Source organism: Polypterus senegalus, chromosome 10, assembly GCF_016835505.1.
Source record: "Polypterus senegalus isolate Bchr_013 chromosome 10, ASM1683550v1, whole genome shotgun sequence".
NCBI lineage: Eukaryota > Metazoa > Chordata > Cladistia > Polypteriformes > Polypteridae > Polypterus > Polypterus senegalus.
Genome location: NC_053163.1, coordinates 123,033,932 through 123,047,809, shown reverse-complemented (window position 1 = coordinate 123,047,809; position 13,878 = coordinate 123,033,932). Strand labels below are relative to the sequence as shown.

At 40.8% G+C, this 13,878-nt stretch overlaps 1 protein-coding gene across 2 annotated transcripts in view; it reads left to right on the top strand.

The window, feature by feature from the left end:
• Window positions 1–13,878, top strand: part of mpp1 (membrane protein, palmitoylated 1) — a 121,239-nt gene that overhangs the window by 63,943 nt on the left and 43,418 nt on the right. For both annotated transcript variants that reach the window (XM_039766513.1, XM_039766512.1), the window contains exons 7-11: window positions 3,399–3,505; window positions 5,947–6,027; window positions 8,814–8,894; window positions 13,084–13,286; window positions 13,594–13,668. In XM_039766513.1, coding sequence (XP_039622447.1) covers window positions 3,399–3,505; window positions 5,947–6,027; window positions 8,814–8,894; window positions 13,084–13,286; window positions 13,594–13,668 — 547 coding nt within the window. The remainder of the gene's footprint in view (window positions 1–3,398; window positions 3,506–5,946; window positions 6,028–8,813; window positions 8,895–13,083; window positions 13,287–13,593; window positions 13,669–13,878) is intronic.

The following is a 13,878-nucleotide window of genomic DNA, read 5'->3' as shown; positions in this document are numbered from 1 at the left end:
TCTTCTTGCTTATTACCTGTTCTGTCAGAGTGGAGATGGCAGCGTGATGGCACACTCATGCATGCATGTATTACACTCCAGGGTTTGTGTTAACCCAAAGACAAACACCACCAGTCACTAGATGTATCCAGAGCAGCCGCACACTGCTGACCCACCAAAATCACTTTTTGATTCTGAATATTTGTCATATAATTGCAGAAAAGGTTCATCCTTGTTTTCTTCAGATGTGAAAAACAAAGTTGATCCTGTAAAAATGGTGACCTGAAAAGGTTTTTGAAATGTTTAATTTAGATTAATGATATTTACTTATCATTGTTGAAATAGTTTATTGTCACATAAGCGAATTCTGAAGATAAGGCTGTGCGTTGCTAGCTATCTAATGCCTACATTGTATGAATTGAATCGTCATCGGGCCGGTGTTATAAAAGATAGCCGTGTTCTTTAGGCTGAAAGCTTTCAAGTAAAGCAAAATATATATTTGCAGGGCAAGTCTTCAGGTGTAAATTTTGGCATTGTTTTTGCATTTTGTTTTGTCCGTGTCATGCTGATGATTGAGCCCGTCTTCCTATGCACCATCTCTTAGCACACTTTAGCCACTCTTTTGTATTCTCAAATTAACTGCAAAAATCAATCATATTTTTCCTCTATTTTTTTCCCCATTTGAGAAGCTTTGTGAGCCTTTATTTTTGGTGTGTGTGTTTAGTTTTTTTATAGAGAACTGAGGGAATGTACTCTATTTACTGTATACACTACACCCCCAAAATTCGCGGGGGTTACGTTCCTAGAGCACCCGCGAATTGTGAAAAACCGCTAATTTTGGATGTGGTTCAAAAAATGCCTATTTCATAGTTTAAACCTTAAATATGTCCCCAAAGCACTTTAATTTAATTTCAAACTCAGCTTAGTACATTACCTAAAAATAAAGAATGTACTGTAAAGGTAAACCTGTATACTGTACTGCTATGTCTCCCGTAGTGCTAGAATGTAAAATACAGATGTTACCGCTATGTACTGTAATTCATGCAAGCGCATTTTCATTGCCAGAAGCCTTAGGCTGTACAGCTCGTTTCGGCGGCATCTTGGGGCTTTAACCCTTAAACTGCCACATACTTGGGGGTTAATGCATCCCTGGACAGCAAATACTTTTTTGCTGCACTTTAAGTAAACGTCACAATTAATAAATAAAAAGTGAAATTTTATTGGAACACTTTTTTTAATGCAAAGAGTATCACAATGACAACACTGATCATTTTACACACTGCTAATGAACTGCAAAAACTATTTAAAAAACTACTGAAACAATATGTACAAAGTGCAACTGACGCCATGGATGTAAATCACTGAGCCAACTGCACTTGAACTGGCTGCACGCAAGCACACAGAGGTAAGTGATGATGCTGGCAGCTAGTGCGGCTGCAGTGCTGCAGGGTGTCACGCTTGGGTCACAGAAACACAGGAGATTGTCAAGACAGGAACCTTATTTAAACACTTCAAAGAAATATATCTCTTTCAGAAGTAAAACAAGCTCAGTATGCAGTTAGTTATCAATTAAACAATAGACAAACATCATAAGGGAGCACAACCCCCAACAGGAGCAGAGAATGTCTGGGGGAGGAGAGAGAAACAAAGCAATCAGCCAAAAAGGACAGGTGCTGTTCAGGCTTTTAAGTAAACGGAAAACACAAGAACACTCAACTGGAGATGTATCACAGTCAATCAGCAGCAAGGACAAATGAATAACACTGTAGCTGTCTGGTGCCGCTAAGATTCAACCGTTGAGAAGACGGTGATTTATTTATTTTTATGGTGGAGATTCCAAGGGCACACCCAGCCTTGACCTGACACGCACACACTCACAAACAGAGACAAAACCAAAGCAAAGCGGTAATCAAACAGCAAATAAAGAATGTAATGAAAACAAAAAAATGAAATAAGAGAACAACAATACCACCCCTGTTCCCATTACGGCGATTACGTATTAAATACAACAAAGCACAAACAAAACACACACTTTAAATCATGAAAAAGTTCATGAAAAACGGCAACGGATGAAATGTAATGATGAAAATAGATAGTCCAGAGATCCGAACACACGTTGAATGGGAATGTACAGATAGTCCCACTGGTAGTTCCTGAAATGGTGAAGACAGGTGGACGGGTTCAGGAGTGCTCCTTTCTGTGCAGGATGGCCATGAATCCACTTACAGTCCTCATGTGCAGAGGCAAACAATCCAGACGCACGAAACGATCCAGGAAAAAATGAATAAGTACAGGTAACCCAACAGAAGGCAGACAGACAGGAACTTGAAACACAAATTACAAAACTTTTTTTTGCTTTTGGTCACCGGTCCCCTTTTTAAAAGCTGCACTGACAACCTTTGACCTCGACAGCCCCAGCACCCTCAGCAGAAGACCAATCAGATCCATTGCAGGGACTGCTGGGAGTTGCAATTTCAAATTTTATTGGCTACTTTCACCATCCCAAGTCGCGGTTCTCTCTACAGTACAGTATTGCTACAAAAAAAGCCATAAAAATTGCGAATATTTGTGGTTTCCGCTAACAATTATTAGTTAGGTTCTAAGGAAAAATCCGCAAATGACTGAGGCCGTGAACTCTGAACCGTGGCTTTGCGGGGGTCTACTGTATTTACAAATTCTTTTTTATTTTGTCTTGTTTGTTTCTGTTTGCTTTTTGATGGAGTGGCAGTGTGGAACGACTGAGCTAACAAAGCCCACCTGACACTGCTGTGTTGTTGTTGTGCAGCACTCTTGTAAAGAAACTTGCACCTTTCACTCTTTAATTTTGGATCTGTGTCCCTTCTCTCCTCTATTCCTGTTCAGCTCATGAACTAGCAGATGTCCAGAGTGTATATTCGGACCACTTAACCACTACAGGGGATATATATCACAAGGTCACATAATAAAATTAAGAGTGAGAAATACTACACTGCATTAAATGATTCAGTGTCCACAAACTGCACTCTACAAGGTCTAATCAACTATCTGTTGAGGAGCTAAGTCACCCACGAACTCATGGGGGTCTTAATCCGGCTTTATACTTCCCCTATGTTGTTTTGTAGTAATGGCCAAGTCAAGTTTACAAATCCATACTGAGCCAACATCCTTCGCTGAACTTCACTCCCTCTGCCCAAATTAATTTCACCATAGTGTGTTGTTCAATAATGGGGCAGTCCCGCCAAGGGTGTCCATGTTCATTTGATGTTGACTTCAACTAGATTAACAGCAGAGCACTGCACTGTGTGATTAGACTAGCCATAAGCCACCGTGAACGTGTTGTATTGCATCAGCTTCTGTTGTGGTTACCACAAAATTTTCAAACTGCCTTTACTTTTTGATTTACCTTCATATTTCAAAGTTTTCACTTTTTCATCCTACAGGCGAGTGGCAAGTAAAACAAAGTCAAATGAAGAAGGAACGCAGTCTTGCAGCCCCTTTGGCAAGAAAAAAAAATGCAAAGACAAGTACCTGGCCAAGCATAGCTCAAGTAAGTTGGAGTTTCACACAGCGCATTTGTTATTAGAGTGGCCGCGCGGTTAGTGCTGCTGCCACACTGTTTCAGGATTTAAAATCCCTGCTCCGTCACTATCAGTGTGGAGTTGGGCCATTCTTTCTGTGTCTGTGTGGATTTTTCTCCTGGTACTTCGCCTTTCCTCCTACATACCAAAGACGTGCATGGTAGGTTAATTGGAGATTGTAAATGTGGCTGTCCTGTGATGGACTGTTAACAGGATGCTTCCAGAGGTGTGGAGAAAATCTCCAGAGCTTAGTCCCCATCCACACTACTACATTGTTGTATAAAAATGCAGATGCCAGTCTCTGTTTTTGCCATTCATCTACACTACACTAGTATTTTTAATGCCTGAAAACTTGAATTTTTAAAAATCCACTCCAGAGTCATATACTTATGGAAATGCAGATGGGCGAGATTTTCAAAAACGCAGCGGGGATTATTCGGGGGCACCTCATCGCAGCCCAAGGCTGCACACATTTTAACACAAAGATCTAACATTCTTTCCACTAATTGATTACTTTGTTCTGTGGTGGGGGGTCAGGGGCTCAATATGGCTCAGTCCGTTCGTGGACAATGCATTCGGCCCCAGCTCGCCACTCTATCTAATAAAGGGCACAGAGATTAATATCACATTCACATGAACTCTGGCCGCGGCTTCGGAGCTGTCCTCCACGCTCCCATCAGTTCAAAGCAGACCGGTCCCTGTCGACGGGTTGAGAAATACACAGCTTGTGTACTGCCATGAGCTCAGTCCTAAATCGTATATGGTGCCTTGCAAATTATTTGAAATGACAAATACGACGTTAAAATCCAGTTTTGTCTAGATGCTGAAGATGACTCTGAACCGGCAGGCTTACTCACCTGTTTGGCTTTATTGCACATCCAAATCAAGACTTTCAACCTGCTGAATGAAAATTTTATTATCCCATTGAGGAATATTCTGGAATAGGTCTGCCCGTTCAGGGTAAACCATCATATGCTAACAAAGCAAAGGCAGGCAGTGCATCCAGTTGGCCAGGCGATGGGCATGAAGCCACAAGGTCACATTAGAGGCTCACTGTGTGCCCTGCAGTAACACATTTCATTTCAGCTACAAATCCTCAATGTCAAGGACCACTTTGTGAACAGTGCAATATAAAATTTGGTTTAACAAAGGAAGACATTAAACTGTAACTTTAAAGACATTAACACAGAAGCACAGAAGAGAAGTGCCATCACCTTGTCTTTTTCTTACCTCCATCCATCCGTCTTATGAAATTCAGGGTCAAATTTTAAACTGTATGATCAGTACGCCATATTGTGGAATCCTATTTCCCTGCTTTGATTTGTTTGTACTTATTATGTGCCTCTTCCCTGATTGGTTTCTGCTTATTACAATGTGTCATTCCCTGATTGGTCACCTGTTATAGAAGAAAACCATATTCCAACATAGCAGACATAGAAGAGTTGCTTTCTGTGGCAAGTGTTGTGTTGCTTACCAGTTTGCATCTAAATTGCCTTTTGTACAGTTTGAATACGGCATGCATACGCAAAAGGCAAATAATTTGCTGGACGCTACAGTTTTGAGATAAATCTTGTGGTTGGCGGCATTGCTCCCCTTTAAAGGATATTTTCTGCCTATGAACACTTGCCCAGTATAGACGAACACCTATGTCATATGCATTTTTCAGGCGTTTTAACGTGGACAGAGACACTTTCATAAAATAATGTGAAACTGCTAGTGTGGATGGAGAATGTTCTGGTTTCAGAACTCTTGTCTTTAGATGAAAACACAGTAGTGTGGACAAAGCATTAGATGGCACGATTGATTGTCTTTTGGATTAAGAAGATAACATGCATTGTCATTACAATAATCTATACTGCTTCATCCCTGAATCATAACATTCTTGGCTGCTTCTTTTGCTTCTTCTCTTAAACAACCTGGATGATATTAGTATTGTCGCTTTTTAGTAAACCTGTGGACATTTTCACCATTATTTTCTTTTGAATGTAATCTGGACTGTTTGGCCAGTGCAGCTGCTCTAATGTGAAGGGTGATCTTCATTGGCTGAAGTCCTACATCCTAGAAAAAGGTGGCACACAAGACCATGTTGGAGTCAAAGAGTGTCCAGGTCATTGAGCTTTCCTGCAGCAGAACTCAAGTGTAGGACTTTGGATAGGGGTCCTCTTGACTGGCAGGGAGGTCAGAAAGTGGACTCCTTAATCAGAATGTGAGCATGCGCCACAGCATACAAGAATGTTTGTAGAAGGTCTACAGTAGAAAATATGGTCTGAATAAATGCTCAGCCTTAGGACCAGGGCCTCTGGGGACAGAGCACTCAGCTTAATGATGTATTTATGAATGAGAATATCAATATTTGTAATGAACAAACTTCAGTTCTAAATGTGCAAACTAAACAAGAGTTTTTTGACAGTTTTTGATCAGCTGGATGTAACTTCGTATGAAGAAGTCATCAAACTCCCTGCTTTCAACAGAAAGACTCTCGTCCTTATAGGTAAGTTTAACACAATTCTAATGTCATTTTTACGTTATCTTTGGTTTCAGTATTTTAGAAGTTTATTATTTCTTGTATTTATGTGCAGAACAAAATGATGAAGTGCTCAGAATTGTTTAGTTCTAGGTCAGTGTTTCCCAGCCTCGGTCCTGGTGGACCTCTGTGGCTGCAGGTTTTTGTTCCAACCAGCTTCTGTTTTTAATTGAACTCCTGGGCTAATTAAGTGAACTGATATTTCTCAAGTTCTGTGTTTAGGGAACAATATAGAAATTAGAAAACTAAGTTTGCTAAAAAACAAAAATATATTAAAATGTACCAAGCAGTTATATAGGAATAATGTATTTTTTTTCTTTTTAATAGTATTTTCATCTTGATTTTCATTCTACTTTTCTAGGTATTCTAATTGTTTAATTAATTCATTATTTACTAATTAGTGGGTCTGACTAAAAGTAGTGGCTTTTGATTATTCTGTGTTGTTTGCCTGCGTGTCTGCTCTGCTTGTTTTTAATTGTCACTATTAAGATACAACGAATGGGAAAAACTGCACAGAGAAAAGGCAAATTATGATGAAATCAACAAAAGAGAGTTTAAGCATTATAGCAAAAGCATAAATATTTCTAAATATCTTATAAATGTAAAAATCATGCTGCTAAGCTTTTCAGAATGTCGAATAAAATCTGTGTTATCAGGTGTTGTCACTGATTGGGAATCTGGTTTAAACAAAAACCTGCAGCAACAGGGGTCCACCAGGACCGAGTTTGGGAAACACTGTTCTAGACTAATGTGTCTTCTGTGTGAATTTTAAAGGCTCCCCCAATGTTCCCACAAATTTCCTCTCAGGTTCTGGACCCACATGAAAGTCTAAAGACATGGTCAGCCTGGCCAGTAGCTGTCAACTGAGCTGCTGTGAGTGAATGTTAGTTTAGGCCTGAATGTGCCCTGGTGTCCCATCCAGTGTTGGTTCCTACCTCATGTATTTTAGAACAATAGAATAATAGAAGAATGTTGGTGAAAACAAATCATGCTGCCCAATCCCATAGGTCTGAGTTGAGATTTGAAGGTCCCTAAACTCCTACTCAACACAATATTACTTAGCAATGTATTCCATGTGTCTCTGGTTCTCTGTGTGAAGAAACCCCAAACCTAACCCTAACATCATTGAGAAATCTGACCTTAAGAAGTTTCCAACTGTGTCCCCATGTTGTTATTTCAGAATTGATTTTAAAGTAAAACTTGGTATCCACTGTACTATTTCCTTTCATATTTTTTAAACCTTTAACCCATGTTTGCTTGAACTGAAAAGGTTCATTTCCATTAATCTGTCCTTATAACTCATACCTCTCAGTCCTAGAATCAGCCTAGTCGCTCCTCTCTGGACTTTCTCTAGAAATACTATGTCAATTTTGTAATTTGGAGACCAAAAATGCACCCGGTACTCCAGATGAAGCTTCACTAGTGTGTTTCATCACTTAAGGAGAACCTCCCTAGACTTGGACTCCACACCTCGTGAAATACCTCACTATAACCTGACATCCTAATAACCTTTTAGCCTTCCTAATGGCTTTTGTCCACTGTCTGGATGATGGCAGTGATGAGCCCACTAAGACCCCTAGGTTTCTTCTCATAAGGGGTACTTTCACATTTCAGACCACCCATTGTGTATTTCAGCCTACATGTGATACTTTACATTTACTTACATAAAATTTCATAAGCCACAAATCTACCCAATCCTGTATGCCATCCAAGTCCCCCTGTAACTATTTATCGGATTCTACATTGTCTACCCTTCCTGCCAATTTAATTAGTCTATATCTGTACCAACTACTCATGCAACCTGAATGAAGGAGCGCCATCTCCAGCACTAAGATGGACCTTCTTGTTATTCTAGCTTGGCCCTCTATTCAGCACCCCACCTCTGTTATCAGTATTATCCACCAAGTTTGTGTGCAACCTTGACGTGGTGATCAGTGAGCAGTTGTCCTTTACTGAACATGTCACGATGCTCTCTCTGTCTTAAAGATTCATTCTACACAACTTCTAACAGGACATGCTTCTCCTGTCCAGCTTCTGGTCCAAGCTTTGGTCTTGTCATGTCTGGACTATTGCAACTCTCTGCTGGCGGGAGAACCATCATGTGTCTCCAGGCTGCTACAGATAATTTCAAATGCAGTGCCACCTGTGGTGTTCAAATAGCCACGTCAGGCACATGTCAGGCCTCCTTTCAGATCACTACAGATGGCCCCTGCAGCGACACATATTAAGTTCAAATACTTGATGAGTAGTCAACAGGACATCGCCTATGCATATGGAGACACCTGCGAGATCCTACGCTCCTTCTCAATCACTGATGGTATCTGGTGATACCATCATATCTTAATCCAGACTCTTTTCATGCGTAGCTTCTGTCTGCTGGAAGGAGCTGCCCACCTCTGTTTGAACAATTTGAAGACTCTTCTTTGGTGAATTTCTGTCTTTTTTACCTTGAATTGCAACTCTCTTGTATTTTGCTTGGAGCAATTCACTGGTGATGGCCAGATTTGCACCCTTGTCCTGTAATATCTGTTCCCAAACTGCCCCCCACACTGATGTTTACTCGATTATGTTGACCTTTTTTTGTAAGCTGGTTTGGATAAAAGCGTCTGCTAAGCAAATAAATTTAAATGTAAATGACAGTACCGCTAAACATGGATTGATGTTTCTTATTTTGTTTTCGTGGATTTTTACTGCTGAACTTTTGATGTCTTTTGAGCTTTTCATACAATTGACCATTTTCTGTTTTTATTCAGGGGCTCCAGGAGTGGGAAGAAGCCATGTCAAAAGTACTTTGCTAGCCAAACACCCCGACAAATTTGCGTACCCCTCTCCACGTAAGTATTTACTGTACATATTTAAAACACATTTCACTGTTAGCACTTTACTCTATTTGGGGCACTAAAAATGGAGGGGACTCAAACTGGGTATAAATATTAAGCAGCAGGACCTCAACTGTGTGGCCTTCTCATGTGATGTAAAACTTAAGTTTAATAACAGAAATAGGACAACTGATGAGTAATGATGGTCACCTGCAAAGACACTAAACCGTCACCTGGTCTATCTTAGAAACCTTACTGGCAATCCTTTACAGTATTGTAGTCCGACCTAAGCTGAATCTTTATGCCATTTTACTATCCCATGAACAATTCTTTTATATTCCCTAACACCTCTGGTAGGCACTGCCCTGTCAGTCCTTCCCTCACAGGCTTTTTCAGTGCTTGCTTTACGTTTGGGATTGTGTTCCCTGTTCTGAAGTCACGTCTGAGGCGATCACACAAGCCTTAAATGAAGACCAGGCACCCCCTAGTGGTCATGAGAAATCTAATGTGTTTTCACCACCTTTATTTTTACTGGAGGACTGTTTTACCAGACATGCGTGAGTCTGTTTCACCTGTAATGGTTTTATATTTCTTCATATTTTTCTTTGTGGTTTCTTTCAAACATCTAAAAGATCAAAGCACTTTCAGATTCACCAGGGTGTATGCAGGCAACGAAACATTTTGAAAATAGAAAAGCTTGTAACAGCTGGACCATGACATGGTAGCCATTAAACACAGGAAGCCCACACTATGAGTGGTCAAAACGTTTTAAGGCTGAGCCTGAAAAGGCCAAACATGAGCCCTGTGTGCAAAGTCTGTGCTGCTCGTATGAGAGGTGCATAGTGCATGCTATACCTTATCTATCAGCCAGTAGCTATCCTACAACTTGATATAGTGTCTTTCAGTATTGCTTTTTGTAGTCTTCCCCTAAACCGCGATACTGAACAATCTTTGTTTTCATGCTGTCTGTCACTCTTCAGAGGAGAGTCAAAGGGAAGCACAACTTGCAATCGACCACCTTAAATACCTTTTCTCATGATTGGACACACCTGTCTATGAAGTTCAAGGCTTAACGAGCTAATCCATCCAATTTGGTGTTGCAAGTAATCAGTATTGAGCAGTGACAGGCATTCAGATCAGCAAAATTACAAGGGGATCCACATCTGTGCACAGCCAGTTTTTCACGTTTGATTTAATGTCATACGACTAAATACTGCTTCTCTAAAAATCTTTGTTCGGAAAACACCCCAGTACTCAGACGTTCCTAGGAAATGAAAGACATACCACTGTTATCTTTTTTGTTAAAAGAAGAGTAAATTATTATGCAGGCTGAGAGGGGTTCCCAAACTTTTTTATATGACTGTATTTACTGTAGTACCTTTCAGTATCCATCACTCAACTTTATGTAGTGCCTTATAATCTGTCAGTTCTTTCTGCCTTGTACTGTGTCTTTTGTACTCTGCCTATGTGCCGTATAAAGTGCCTTTCATGTTCTATCAGCCTTATATAGTGACTTTAAATATCTTATCGATCTAATATTCTTCTTGTAGTACCTTCTGTACTCTATCTACTCAATACAGTGCCTTTCATGATGTCCATCCATCCATTCATCCATTATCCAGCCCACTATATCCTAACTACAGGGTCACGGGGGTTCTGCTGGAGCCAATCCCAGCCAACATAGGTTGCAAGGCAGGAAACAAACCCTGGGCAGGGCGCACACACACCCACCCACACACCAAGCACATACTAGGGGCAATTTAGAATCGCCAATGTACCTAACCGGCATGTCTTTGGACTGTGGGAGGAAACCCACGCAGAAACGGGGAGAACATGCAAACTCAATGCAGGGAGGACCTGGGAAGCAAACCTGGGTCTCCTAACTGCGAGGCAGCAGCGCTACCCACCACACCACCGTGTCGCTCCTTTCATGATGTCTGTCTATCAATCTGTCTTATACAGTGGGATGCAAAAGTTTGGGCAACCTTGTTAATAGTCATTATTTTCCTGTATAAATTATTGGTTGTTACGATACAAAATGTCAGTTAAATATATCATATAGGAGACACACACAGTGATATTTGAGAAGTGAAATGAAGTTTATTGGATTTACAGAAAGTGTGCAATAATTGTTCAAACAAAATCAGGCAGGTGCATAAATTTGGGCACCACAAAAAAGAAATTAAATCAATATTTAGTAGATCCGCCTTTTGCAGAAATTACAGCCTCTAAACGCTTCCTGTAGGTTCCAATGAGAGTCTGGATTGTGGTTGAAGGTATTTTGGAACATTCCTCTTTACAAAACATCTCTAGTTAATTCAGGTTTGATGGCTTCTCTTTAACTCACACCACAGATTTTCAATTATATTCAGGTCTGGGGACTAAGATGGCCATTCCAGAACGTTGTACTTGTTCCTCTGCATGAATGCCTTAGTGGATTTTGAGCATTGTTTCGGGTCGTTGTCTTGTTGAAAGATCCAGCCCGGCGCAGCTTCAGCTTTGTCACTGATTCCTGGACATTGGTCTCCAGAATCTGCTGATACTGAGTGGAATCCATGCGTCCCTCAACTTTGACAAGATTCCCAGTCCCTGCACTGGCCACACAGCCCCACAGCATGATGGAACCACCACCATATTTTACTGTAGGTAGCAGGTGTTTTTCTTGGAATGCTGTGTTCTTTTTCCTTCATGCATAACGCCCCTTGTTATGACCAAGTAACTCAATTTTAGTTTCATCAGTCCACAGCACCTTATTCCAAAATGAAGCTGGCTTGTCCAAATGTGCTTGAGCATACCTCAAGCGGCTCTGTTTGTGCTGTGGGCGGAGAAAAGGCTTCCTCTGCATCACTCTCATACAGCATCTCCTTGTGTAAAGTGCGAATGGTTGAACGATGCACAGTGACTCCATCTGCTGCAAGATGATGTTGTAGGTCTTTGGTGCTGGTCTGTGGGTTGACTCTGACTGTTCTCACCATTCGTCGCTTCTGTCTATCCGAAATCTTTCTTGGTCTGCCACTTGAGCCTTAACTTGAACTGAGCCTGTGGTCTTCCATTTCCTCAATATGTTCCTAACTGTGGAAACAGACAGCTTAAATCTCTGGGACAGCTTTCTGTATCCTTCCCCTAAACCATGATGGTGAACAATCTTTGTCTTCAGGTCATTTGAGAGTTGTTTTGTGACCCCCATGTTGCTACTCTTCAGAGAAAATTAAAGGAGGAGGGAAACTTACAATTGACCCCCTTAAATACTCTTTCTCATTATAGGATTCACCTGTGTATGTAGGTCAAGGGTCACTGAGCTTACCAGGCCAATTTGAGTTCCAATAATTAGTTCTAAAAGTTTTGGAATCAATAAAATGACAACGGTGCCCAAATTTATACACCTGCCTGATTTTGTTTGAACAATTATTGCACACTTTCTGTAAATCCAATAAACTTCATTTCACTTCTCAAATATCACTGTGTGTGTCTCCTATATGATATATTTAACTGACATATTTTATCGTAACAACCAACGATTTATACAGGAAAATAATGACTATTAACAAGGTTGCCCACACTTCTGCATCCCACTGTATAGTGTCTTTCATACTTTTATCTTATTTTTATTTTATCATTAAATAGTTTCTTTCACACTCTTGTCTCATAATGAATTTTCAATCCTTAAACCCAATCAGCCTTATGTAGTGTCTTTTATGATCTATATGTCCATCACCCATATATAGTGCCTTTTCTACACTATCTGCCTTATTTAGCGCCTTTCATACTTTTATCTTAAATTATTTTTATTATTAAATAGTTCCTTTCATACTCTTGTCTTTCATTATCTACATGACCATCACCCATATATAGTGCCTTTCGTACGTGTCTTTCATTATCTGTCAACCTTGTATAGTTCCGTTCTCATCTGTCCATCTGTCTCTGTGTTTAGCGTCAGGTCAGTATGTCCATTTGCAGTGCCATGCAGAGTTATATTTAACGTCTATTGCCGTAGTGACGTCGTATTCACACTTTATACCCAGTTAGCATTATGTGAGGTGTGGGGGGCTCAATAAAAAGGAGGTGAATATTCATCACGACCAAAGTCTGACCAGTTTCAGCACATCAATGGAATAAACTCAGAGGAGAGGGTTGGGCTCTGGCCATTGATGGGTTGCTTTGTCAGGCTCTTTTTAATCGATTAATCTATGTATCTATTGTGCAGACACGACAAAACCTCAGAAAAAAGATGAGGAGAATGGAAAGCAATACTACTTCATTTCAAATGAGGAGATGACAAAAAGCATCACGAGTAACGACTTCCTGGAGTACGGAAGTTTCCAAGGCCACATGTTCGGCATCAAGTTTGAAACAATTCTTAAAATCCACGAGCAAAAAAAAATCGCCATACTGGACATTGAGCCTCAGGTAAGCCCGTGGTGGAGACCTCGGCTAACAGAGGGGACGGGGGGCTGACTAGCTAGTCAGGTCAGATGTTTTGATTTGTAGCCTTTTAGATTGCAGTATTCATGGGTGGCAGAAGTGGAGGACTTGAAAGCCCCCAACTCTGCTAGAATGAGTTCAGTTATTCACGTTTTGGTAGCCCCCCCCGAGGTCAGGGCATTGTTTCATTTGAATAGCTGGACCAGATGAAGCGTTTGCCGTTAGCACTAATGGCAGTGTCTTTGACGGTGTGCCTTTTCATAATTGAGAAACTTTTTTCTCCTCCCAACAGACCCTTAAACTTCTGCGGACCGCCGAGTTTGCTCCTTTGGTTGTTTTTATTGCTCCAACCAACACGGCACAACAGGTAAGTGGCACATTCGCCTGACTACATCAGATGGTTGCCCCCGTTTGCCTGCTGTTCCAAGGTGAAGGGTTTAGTTTGCCCCAGCGAGGTCCTCTCTAGTCTTGGTTACTGCTGCTAACACGGCTCCTAAGTGCTCATATAAAACTACACTTCAAGGCAGGATTGCACTAAATCAGCATTTCCCATGACAAGGACCCAGAGCCTGTCACA